The sequence below is a fragment of the Schistocerca cancellata genome, chromosome 1 (genome assembly GCF_023864275.1).
Source record: "Schistocerca cancellata isolate TAMUIC-IGC-003103 chromosome 1, iqSchCanc2.1, whole genome shotgun sequence".
Taxonomy (NCBI): Eukaryota; Metazoa; Arthropoda; class Insecta; order Orthoptera; family Acrididae; genus Schistocerca; species Schistocerca cancellata.
In genome coordinates, this window is record NC_064626.1 from 659,762,788 (window position 1) to 659,775,861 (window position 13,074).

Below are 13,074 nucleotides of genomic sequence, written 5' to 3' on the forward strand. Positions count from 1 at the left end.
AACTGAAATTTAGCAGATTCCTTTTAGTTCACTTGTTAGCATGTGGAACCCTTAGTGTCACCACACACTTCCTTTCTTAAGAGCAAAGCTGTAATTTTAACAGTTATTATATGATAAGTCAATCTGTGGATCATAGCAACTTCATCAGTTGATGCTCATTTTTGTATGTTTAGAGAATACAAATGTATTCATTCATCCATTTCATGTGTATCTGCACTCCGTGCATAGAGTTTATTATTATATTACCTTTGTGCACATTTTTTAGGTTTTTGTTGGTTGGAGCAGCAACTCGAAGTATGCTAGACCTGAGAGATGATGATGTCTTCTACACTCCTCTGCCCCTGTATCATACTGCAGGCTGTGTAATTGGAGCTGGATGTGCCCTAGTTAATGGTGTTCCTTGTGTCATCAGAAAAAAATTCTCTGCTTCTTCTTACTGGAGTGACTGCATACATTATAAGTGTACTGTAAGTAGTGACACAAAATAAGCTGCATTATCAGAATATTTTTGTCCAGTAATGTTACATGCCATGTCAGACTTCTGCCAGTTCTATAAATTTTCATACATATGACACAAAAACATTGGCATTTGATTCCTTTATGTGTTAGTTTTGTATACTACACTACAACTTATTAGAAGTATCAAATGTTTGCTTACCATACTCCTTACAAAATAAGTATTTATTTTAAGTATTGTAAGCCATAGGTTCATAAACATTAATACCACCACAGTCAGGAAACATGTGTTAGTTTTGTATACTACACTACAACTTATTAGATGTATCAAATGCTTGCTTACCATACTCCTTACAAAATAAGTATTTATTTTAAGTATTGTAAGCCATAGGTTCATAAACATTAATACCACCACAGTCAGGAAACATGATTTATCAGTCTCAATAGCTTCCCGGAGATTGGCTAGTTTACTTGACCTCCATGGCTGACTAGTCAGCATGACTGATTACCATATTGAGGACCTGGGTTTAATTTCCAGTTCTGTTAAGGATTTATCCTTGGTGAGGTGACTACAACAGGATGCCTTAAGCTTCATGAGGCCAATTTAGAAGCTATTTGAATGAGAAATAGTGATGCCAAGATGTGCAAAGCTGACAATGTCTGGGTGAGTAGAGTGGCAACCCCATCTCTCCCTTCCCTCTCCACCCCTCCCCCCCCACCCTCCCTTTCATTCATACCGCAACAAGTGACTCTATAAGAAAGAGCATGATACAGCAGCATTGCATTTACTTCTGAGTCTGGTCATGGAGTTACTTTTTTTACATCCATTACGATAATATGTTTAAGCCCTTAAACACATAATTGGTCTTAGAATAGATTTCAGCATTGATCATGATGAATAGCACCATATGATACTTGACTCACACATTCAGTGTGTTTCTTAGGTAAGTGGTGTTGGTGACTGCTGCCATGGAAAGAGGAAAATTGAGTCCTTGTAATCTGTGAGATACGTTAATAAACAGGAACTGCTGGTTAGGATCCACACAGTGTCACTTCATTGGCATTGTTTACTAGCAGACACCAGTGTTGGAACTAGAACATAAAGAAGTGGCTGCTGTGCAGTCCATGTACACATTTAAATTAATGAAGCAGTGATGCAGGCTATATCATAAGGGGTGCATAAAATCCACAATAATTGAGGCATCTATACCACCTCAAACTTCAGTTCAGACAAATCATATTCTTAATTATCAGTTACATTGTGCCTTGTTGTTCTAATGTAGCATTCATTTTTATCAACTCGTGCAGAAAATGAATCTACTTGCTAACCTCAGGAGCTGTCCATTTGACGAAATATGTGATTATGTTGTTAGAGTTTTTTACCAACCATAATCTAACTCGTGCAGAAAATGAATCTACTTGCTAACCTCAGGAGCTGTCCATTTGACGAAATATGTGATTATGTTGTTAGAGTTTTTTACCAACCATAATCTAATTCCCTCAGCATCACCCGACTTAATTCAACTACATTCCATTATCCTCGTTTTGCTTTTGTTGATGTTCATCTTATATCCTCCCTTCAAGACTCTATACATTCCATTCAACTGTTCTTACAAGTACTTTGCTGTCTCTGACAGAATTACAGTGTCATCAGCGAACCTCAAAGCTTTTATTTCTTCTTCATGGATTTTAATTCCTACTCCGAATTTTTCTTTTGTTTCCTTCACTGCTTGCTCAATATACAGATTGAATAACATTGGGGATAGGCTACAACCCTGTCTCACTGCCTTCCCAACCACTGCTTCCCTTTCATGTCCCTCGACTCTTATAACTGCCATCTGGTTTCTATACAAATTGTAAATAGCCTTTCGCTCCCTGTATTTTACCCCTGCCACCTTCAGAATTTGAAAGAGAGTATTCCAGTCAACATTGTCAAAAGCTTTCTCTAAGTCTACAAATGCTATAAACGTAGGTTTGCCTTTTCTTAATCTAGCTTCTAAGATAAGTTGTAGGGTCAATATTGCCTCACATCAGATGGAATAAGCATATTAAATGTCTCAATGCAGAACTGAGCAAAACATGTTATCTTCTTTGTTCATTAAAATCATGCTGTAGTGAGAAAACAGTATTGAATGCATATCATGCGTACTTTCATTCTCGTCTTAGATATGGGGTCACCTTCTGGGGAAACTCTAAAATAGCTAATAGCACTTTTAAACTACAAAAAAGGGCCATTAGAATCTTGTTTGGGTGCAAGCCTAGAGACTCTTGTAAACCCCTGTTTAAGAAATCTGGTATTCCCCCATTACTGTGTGTATACATTATGGAAACCCTTTTGTTCTTTAAATTAAATGTAATAGGCAAGGACCAGAGGCTACAAAAAAACTGTGATATACATGAGCACTTTACCAGACAAAACAGGAACTTACATATGACTCAAATCAGCACAGCACTGTGCCAAAAAGGTACTTTTCACATGGGAGTTAAGCTTTATAACAAACTTCCTGAAAACATAAAAGCTATCACTGAGATCAATACATTTGGAAAATCTCTAAAGTCATATTTACAGCATCACTGCTTTTATTCCATTGAAGAATATTTAAATTTATGAAATGTGTTATATAAATACTTGTGTGTAAAGTGTATTATTGTAAGCTTAAATATGTATGCCTTGAAATTACTTTCAGCCTGTATATTTATAACTTGACTTGTCCAATGTCTTATGCATAAGCTGCTATGTAGACAACAGGACCAATAAAATACAATCTACAATCTACAATGTTCCAATATTTTTACGGAATACAAACTGATCTTACTCCAAGTTGGCTTCTACTAGTTTTTCCATTTGTCTGTAAAGAATACGTGTTAGTATTTTGCACTGAACTTCACTAATTCCCACTATATCTAACTTTAACCTATCCATTTCCCTTTTTAAATTTTCTAACCTACCTGCCCGATTAAGGGATCTGATATTCCATGCTCCGATCCGTAGAATGCCAGTTTTCTTTCTCCTGGTAACGACGTCCTCTTGAGTAGTCCCCACCCAGAGATCCGAATGGGGGACTATTTTACCTCCGGAATATTTTACCCAAGAGGGCGCATCATCATTTAACCATACAGTAAAGCTGCATGCCCTCGGGAAAAATTACAGCTGTAGTTTCCCCTTGCTTTCAGCCGTTCGCAGTACCAGAACAGCAAGGCCATTTTGGTTAGTGTTACAATGCCATATCAGTCAATCATCCAGACTGTTGCCCCTGCAACTACTGAAAAGGCTGCTGCCCCTCTTCAGGAACCACATGTTTGTCTAGCCTCTCAACAGATACCCCTCTGTTGTAGTTGCACCTAACGGTACGGCTATCTGTATCGCTGAGGCACGCAATCCTCCCCACCAACGGCAAGGTCCATGGTTCATAGGATAATACTCTTAAAAGAACCTAAGATTCTCTCTGGGTGTTTTGTTTTCCTTCTATCACATGCTTTCTCCCGGCTTCATCACACAGATTTATCTCATCATAATTGATTAATTTTGGGAGGTATCTTTCAGTTTTTCATCAACATTCTGGAAATATGATTTCATAATCACATAATTCACTTAATCATGTTGACATTTAATGTTCCCAGGAAACTGGATGCTTATTTTATTGGAGTGATACTTCACCTACATTTAAGGTATCCTTTCACCATGTACCTTACGTCATCAAAGGTAAAAGGGAAATGCCAGCATGCAGCATACCACGATCAAGTGTGTTCTCTTCAATTTTGCTTAAGACAGAAGGCCTTCCAATCATGTCAGGGTTTGTAATTACTGACGTTATTCTCTAAGGTTGGACATGGTATATTAAATTTGCTTAGTATCTTTCTCTACAACAGTTTTCCTGGTCTTATAGAAGCAACCACTCTTTCACAATTTTGAGAGTCTAAATTGCATCTCTTATAAGTCCAAGGCAGTGTCTGATATCCCCTCCCCTCAGCTCAATCTGTGTAGATATCCGTAAATAGTTTACTAGACATTACTGCAAGTGAGATATTTGCACAAACTACATTCCGATTTCCTTCTTAACATTTGAATAAGTAAATGATAAGCAATAATGCTTACTCCTTTTTTTCTGTTCTAGTGCAATGATGAAAGTATTCACATAACGATAAGCAACAATAACTATACACTGCACTGAAAACTGCTACACTCCACACTCTCCACTTCCTAGTGCAACAATGTATATTCAGATCTGCTTGACAGTATGTAAGATTTAAACTGAAAAACATGCAGGCAAAATAACAGCTTGCATTCAGTGATACTAATGTAAGAGGAGAAATACACTGTTCCCGCCTGTGTCCATATTTCCTCATCTCGCGGTACCACTTCAACCTCGCACAGTTCTTCAAAGCCAATAGGCTACCTCTCCTTAGTTGTCATTTGTAGGACAGCTGGGTTGCTCTGGACTTAAGGCACTTTAAAGTCTGCAATTAAAATGCAAGTTGACAGTTATTCATATCTTACTTCTCACTCAGAGGAACTGTTTGTCCACCGAGTGGCAGGTCAAAAGATTTCTAAAATTGATGCAAAAGATAATTGCGGCCCCCCACCCCATATAAGATTGTATCAATATAATAGTGTCCCCTTTAAGATCAACAGTCTGTCAACTATCTGCACTACTAATTATGATTGTAACAAACAATGACCAACACCAGCACTATCCACAATCTCTTCAGCATACTCCAAAGGAGCAGTCTGTGACTTTAATAAGTGCCGCTTTCTTCAAATGAGTATCACATTTCTTGGCCACATTCTAAATAAAGTAGCCAAGTGCCCACAAAAGAAAATGTCAAAGCCATTGACAGACTCATACCTTCAAATAAATTTAAGAGAATTACAATTGTTCCTCAGCAAACATTCCCACTGCAGCCCAAATCCCATATCCCTTGAACAGATTTGAAGAAAAAGGGGTGTTACATTTTAATGATCCGTCATTTGTCAATTTGCATTCCAAATTCTGTGCAAACATTTGAAGTTTGCATCTTGTTTTTCAACCTACACATGCGATCGGTAGTTAATGCTTGCTATAGACACTACCAAGAATTTAATCAAGACTGTTTTGTTTCAGAAATATCTAGATGGTTTGAAGTGGCACATCATATGCACATCAAGCTTTAGTGTCAGACCAATAAAACGTGGTTTCGCTGAGGGGAAAACTGTGGGGGTGAATGGGGACAAAAAAAGCAACTTCATCACACTAAGAACTCCCAATTGATCTACTGCTCTGTGATCTGATGCAAACTTTGCTACACATAATCGAAATCTCTGGTCAGTACCCCAAGTAACCCAGTGCAGATTCTTTTAAGATGTACAGCCACCATTGTTCCAAAATAACAATACAGTTCTAATAACAGATAATTCTCAAATGACTTATTCAAAAAATTGTAAACAAATAGTCAGAAGGCACACTGTGTCACCTGTCTGGACAGTTCTCAGAGCCCATGAGAATGAACTCCAAAATATACCAACCCCATCATAGCAGACAACTGGCACAATCTGTGTGTGTGTGTGTGTGTGTGTGTGTGTGTGTGTGTGTGTGTGTGTGTGTGTGTGTTGGGTGGGGGGATAGGAAAGGAAAATGATTGTTAATATCAGTTGCAGTTGCATCAGGGGTTTGTGTGGCACTGTGAAAAAAATGTGTGCCAGATGGTGATTCAAACCCAAAATCTCCAGCTTACGTGGCAGTTGTGTTAACCACTATGCCACCTGGACACAGTATTTATCCCAACTGCACTGACTATCTGGGCATGCCTCCCAGACAACCCACATTCCCACCTAGCACCACCTATTCGGAGTCCCTGTCCATGTTCTCTAAGCTCATTACTTAACAATCCCCGCAGGAGGTCACACGTAATTGTTATATGAATGTGTGTGTCTATTCTTTTGGACATGTCCAAAACAACAGACACCATGCTGAATCTGTAGCTGTGAAACATATTATGCAAATTGGAGGAGGAGGAGGAGGAGGAGGAGGAGGGAGGGGGGGGGAAGAAGAATGGGATTATTGAAATCAGCTGCATCTGGACATTGTGCAGCATCAGTGGTGATGAGTAACAATGTGTGCTGGATCGAGTTTCGAACCCGGGATCTCCTGTTTTAACTAGGCAGTTGCATTAACCACTGCACCACCTGGACACAGTGTTTCTCACAGCTGCATGGACTATCTTGGCATGCTCACATTCTCACCTAGTACCACCTATCCACTGTCCCTGTCCCTGTCCCTGTCCCGTACTTGCTACTTAGAGATTCCCACATGAGTTTGTACTTAATTGTGCATCCACACTGAATGTGGAGGATCCATTGCCCATCAAGGCGAGCCAATTATATGAATGCAGGGTGTGACACGTCCAAAAGGACAGACTACTTACAGTTATGTAATTTCCAGTTATCTAGTACACTGTTCACAAGTTTTTGCTGTCTTGTTTGTGGCAACCACTGTGCAGGAACTGCTAATGAAATCTCTTATTTCTGAGATTGATCCAAGTATCCTTTCTTGGAACATTAGGTTTGCTTAAATTCCATTAACATTCAATAATTTTTGTGGTAATGTAGTAATGATGATAGTTTTTTTCCCCTGCCGTAGAAATAACCTATTATTCTGCTGGGAAAGAGATGAGAGGTGGAGACGTAACATCCCAGTATTTATTTTTTACAGTGTTTTAAGTTACATTGCAAAACTACATTGTCTCATACAATAAAGACATGTGACACGACTGCAGGTATTCTGGTCATTATATAGGGATGTTAAACTTGCTGGCCCCCTTGGTGCCATTTCAGCTTGTCTTTTCTATTATAATTATTTTTGTTGTTGTCATCATCATCACCACACTTACTACAGTCTCCTAAATAACAAGAGAGGTGGCTCAATGGTTAAGATAAAGGACATGCAGTCAGAAGAATGGAGTGTTAAATCCCATCTGGCCATCCATATTTAGGCTTTCAGTGGTTTCTAAACATTGTTATATGCAAATGCTCATATGGTGCCTTTGAAAAGGACATGGACAATTTCCTTTTTCCCTACAGTACAATTACCTAATGTTGTAAACAGTCCAGTAAACCATGCTGTGTTGATACAATGTGAATGTAATCAGTTTCTGGGTAGGCTCTCTGAAAATCTATAAAATATCTTTAATGTTGCTTACAAAATGAATACCTTTCTGCATGATAACCATTTTAACCTCCTTTTAAATGGCTCATTAAGGTGTGCAGAAATAATTTTGTTGCCTGACAGAAGTATACCTGGGTTTAGAACTTAAAGTATAAGTATGATTGAAATGATATTTATATCCTAGCTAAGCTTTCATGCTTAAGACACTTCAGCTTGGGTGTATTGTTGCCTCATGGGATATGGATTGCTTAACAGGAAGTACTTATAACCTGCACAAGAGATACTAAAGAGAATTGTGTGAAAGACATTTCGAAGTTATGCATCGTATCCAAGTAGCTCTGGAAAAGGTCATTTGTAATTATAGAGTTCATTTTACATTTGTGCACAGTTCTTACATGAATATTTCATTTTTTTAGGATTCCATTTTTTGTTTGTTAAAGTTATCTAAAAATCCATCAGTGCTTGGCAGAACTTGATGATAATATAAAAAGGAAACAATTCTTTATGTTCTGCAACTATGATATATTTACTCACAAACTGATTTTCAGCTCTGAATGTCATTCTCATGTGATACCTGAATACCTTGACCACAGATAAAATTACATGAAACCTGTAGAGACATTAGTAATTAAAAATCTGAAGGCAATGATTGCATTTCAAAGTGACTAATGAAGTTTATTTTGCTTTTGTTGTCTAACATATGCATAACTGAAACTCAATTTAACATTGAATTGGGTGGAGGGGATGGGGTGGGGGGTGGGGGGGATGCAAGAGATCTTTGCTCTATTAGGAAGAAAATATTAGAATTAGAACATTTGTGTAATACTGAAAATGTTGATGCTGTATGTGTATCAGAACACTGGATGACAGAAGACCAGGTAGAATGTTTTGTTCCTCAAAGTTTTACTGTTGCTGATATTATGTGTAGACATGAAAGAGAGAATGGAGGTGCACTAATATTTGTTAGAGATACTGTAATGTTTTCCAAGATAGATGTTAGCTCTTACTATACCGAAGTAGGTGGAGAATTTACCTGTGTATGACTTAACGCAGCAAATACTATAATCATTAGTTTATATAGATCTCCAGGAGGAGATGTGAATATATTATTTGAAAGATTTGAACTGAAACTTCCTGGCAGATTAAAACTGTGTGCTGGACCGAGGCTCGAACTCGGGACCTTTGCCGTTCGCGGGCAAGTGCTCTACCAACTGAGCGACCCAAGCACGACTCACGCCCCCATCCTCACAGCTTTACTTCTGCCAGTACCTCACCTCCTACCTTCCAAACTTTACAGAAGCTCTCCTGCGAACCTTGCAGAACCAGCACTCCTGAAAGAAAGGATACTGCAGAGACATGGTTTAGCCACAAACTGGGGGCTGTTTCCAGAATGAGATTTTCACTCTGCAGTGGAGTGTGCACTGATATGAAACTTCCTGGCAGATTAAAACTGTGTGCCGGACCGAGACTCAAACTCATTCTTTCAGCATTTAAAATATCCAACATTATACAACTGAATTCACAATGAAGCTCAGAGGTCCATCTGTAAATTTGTTGGACCTGAACTTAGATATTAATGAAAAGAAACACTTGTGTAGCATTTTGAGAAAAAATAACGTCTACCTATACTGTAATCCCTGCTACTTCCAAGCACCTACAAAGCCACAAACATGCAGCATTCTGCTCCATGGTGTACAAAAGCTCATTACCTATTTCTATTTTCTGCAAACCACTGTGATCTGCATGACACAAGGTAATATCTGTTTCATTAACTGAACCTGCCTTTCAGACAAATTTATAGACAATCAGTCATCACCTTCACTAAAGACTGTGGCTTTGACCTGGTAGAAAACAGTCTACAAAGAAAAAAGAGAAAGGAAGAAACTGCATAAAATTATAAGACCTCATTTGCTGACCAACAAGCGCCAGTCAATAATGACAAAATTGTTGCACTATTGCACATGTTATCAACATTTAAGACAAACTTGCAAAAACATTAAAATCTTGCAAATACAGATCTGAATTCTACATCAGCAGTAACACAGCCAAGGAGTTATTTAAGAGTAAACAAACAATTGACCCTTTGGCACAGATTTGTATGTGTAAGGTCATGTGCAAACACTATGGAAAAGTATATGTTGGTCTGTCAGGCAGAGCAGTGTCTGTCAGATTGTCAGAACATGAGAGCAGCTGGAGATTAGGAAAGACAAGCAGAACATCTTTTTTAACAGGAAAACACCCATTTGATATACACTGTGACATTACAAATACTATTATGAAAATTACAAAGATGACACCATTGGAAATTCTTGGAATTAATAAACATATAACACAGAACAGTAGCTTAATTTTAAATGACCCCACACAGTTTCCTTTCCCCATCTCTGCTGCATTGCATTTCAGTTGTGCATATGTTAGATAAAAGTTGCAAAATAAATTTTATTATTCAGTCTTAAAATACTATTTCCTATGTATATGTTAGATAAAAGTTGCAAAATAAATTTTATTATTCAATCTTAAAATACTATTTCCTGTGTATTCTGAAATATATTAAACTGATGTAAAAGATCACAACCCCAAAAAAAGATTAGTGTAGAGAAATCAAATTTTGGGAATAAATTTATCTGTTGTTGTTGTGGTCTTCAGTCCTGAGACTGGTTTGATGCAGCTCTCCATGCTACTCTATCCTGTGCAAGCTTCTTCATCTCCCAGTACCTACTGCAACCTAAATCCTTCTGAATCTGCTTGGTGTATTCATCTCTTGGTCTCCCTCTACGATTTTTACCCTCCACGCTGCCCTCCAATACTAAATTGGTGATCCCTCGATGCCTCAGAACATGTCCTACCAATCGATCCCTTCTTCTAGTCAAGTTGTGCCACAAACTCCTCTTCTCCCCAATCCTATTCAATACCTCCTCATTAGTTATGTGATCTACCCATCTAATCTTCAGCATTCTCCTGTAGCGCCACATTTCGAAAGCTTCTATTCTCTTCTTATCCAAACTAGTTATCGTTCATGTTTCACTTCCATACATGGCTACGCTCCATACAAATACTTTCAGAAACGACTTCCTGACACTTAAATCTATACCTGATGTTAACAAATTTCTCTTCTTCAGAAACACTTTCCATGCCATTGCCAGTCTACATTTTATATCCTCTCTACTTCGACCAGTTCAGTTATTTTGCTCCCCAAATAGCAAAACTCCTTTACTACTTTAAGTGTCTCATTTCCTAATCTAATTCCCTCAGCATCACCCAACTTAATTCGACTACATTCCATTATCCTCGTTTTGCTTTTGTTGATGTTCATCTTATATCCTCCTTTCAAGACACGGTCCATTCCTATCTAGGTAAGATATTTCAGTGATTAAAATCGCAAAATCACAAGTTAATCTAAGCACGAGGTAAGCCATTGCAAATATGGAAAGCTGGTACATTAATAACCAGTATAACCATGAGAATAATGAATGAATGCAAGCTTGAAAATGTGCTTGCATTGTGTTGTACAGATAGCAGACCTCAGTTTTTGGAATGGAGTTCCATGCAGGTTGCACATGGTTGGTCAATACAGGGGTGGTTTGTGGACGATACTGGAGTTGTCGTCTGGTGATGTCCCATATGTGCTTGATTGGAGACAGATCTCATATCAGGCACCAAGGCGACATGTTGACACACTGTAAAGCATTTTGGGCTACAACAGCAGTATTTGGGCAATGTTATCCTGTTGGAAAACACCCCTTGGAATGCTGTTCATGACTGGCAGCACACCAGGTCAAATCACCAGATTGACATACAAATTTGCAATAACAGCAAATGAGATAATGAAGAGAGTGCACCTACAGATTTGCAGTCAGGGTGCATGAGATAATCACAAGAGTGCTCCTGTTGTCATACGAAATTGCATCCTGGACTGTAGCTCCGGGTGTAGATCCAGTGTATCTAGCATGCAGACAGGTTGGTTGCAGGTCCTTAACTGGTCTCCTTGTAACCAAAACACAGCCATTACTGGTACTGAGGTGGAAGCAACTTTCGTCAGAAAACACAACAGCTCTCCATCCTGCCCTCCAGTGGGCTGTCTTTTGATGCCACTGAAGTCACAAATGGCAGTGGTTTATAGTAGTGGAATGCACACTACAGGATGTCTGGCTCAGAGCTGTTCCTTAAGTACAGATTTCTAACAGTTCACTGTGTCACAGCGGTGCCAACTGCTGCTCAAATTGATGCTGCAGATGCAGTATAATGCACCAGAGCCACATACTGATCACAATGGTCTTCCTTCTCGATTGTGCGTTGTGGCCGTCTGGGGCTCGGTCTTCTTGCGAACATGCATTCTCGCAACAACCACTGCCAGCAGTCATGTATAGTGGCTTCATTTCTGCCTGATCTTTCTGTAATATCATAGAAGGAACATCCAGTTTCTCGTAGCTCTATTACGTGACCTCATTCAAACTCAGTGATGTGCTGATAATGGCGTTTTTGTTGCCTTAAAGGGATTCCTGTTTAATATCAGCTCACCACATCCAATCTCAAAGCAAAATAATGCTCAGGACCATTAAAGCACTTATTTAAAGCAAACGTGTTACTAGTGCCACTCTGATGTGAAATTTGAGTAGATGTCATCTTTCAGATGTAGAAACACACCTATCAACTTTCAAATTTCAGAAAGCATTCTGTGACTGGAGTACAGTGATCAGTATAAAATACTAAAAATAAAATAAAAACAGTCTCGATCATGTTTTCAGATTTTTTGTTTGTTAGCAAATGGTTTCAGTCCTTTGCTCAACCATCTTCAGGCTTCCCACCGCCACTATGGCTTCTGGTGGGGGAGCACGGAGGAGATCCGCAGAAGTACGGTTGTCATTGCACAATCGTAGTTCTATGTATCTCACTCCATCTGTGCCACTAGCAGTCCTAATAGCAGTGAAAAGCCTAAAGATGATCTGAGGCAAGTGTCGAAATGATTAAAAAAAAAAAGAAAAAAAATCTGAAAACACAATCAAGATTGGTTCTATTTGGTTTTTATCAACTTTCGTTTATTTCACACAACTCCTTCTTGGTGTTGCAATTTTTTTTCTGGCATGTATTTCTGTGAGATGCGTTGCATGCAGTGTGGTATTAACATCGTGGCTAACATACTGTGGGACACCAGTCCAGACCTGATCACCAGCAATAATTTGTTGTTTGGTATTTATGATATCTGGTAATCTTAAAATTTCTTATGTTTGTAGCATCTGCATATGTTGGAATATTCAGTGTTAGTTAAATAGCCCTCTCCATCCACGAGGCAGTTCTTTTCTGTTTGCACATTGGTGTCCATAATAAATATGCTTTCAGTGCTATGAGTTGTACTTCATTGACAAGACTGCTTTCATATTTGGACTTGACTGTGGTTACAATGTGACATTGTTTGGTGGAGACGCCTGGTACTTCAGGGTATGTACATCACCACGGCTCCAATTAGGCAATATAAAAG

General features: G+C 38.7%; 1 protein-coding gene across 1 annotated transcript in view; it reads left to right on the forward strand.

Moving 5' to 3' along the window:
* LOC126183633 (long-chain fatty acid transport protein 4-like) overlaps positions 1-13,074 on the forward strand; it is a 297,081-nt gene that overhangs the window by 234,757 nt on the left and 49,250 nt on the right. The window contains exon 5 of the mRNA XM_049925758.1: positions 266-467. Coding sequence (XP_049781715.1) covers positions 266-467 — 202 coding nt within the window. The remainder of the gene's footprint in view (positions 1-265; positions 468-13,074) is intronic.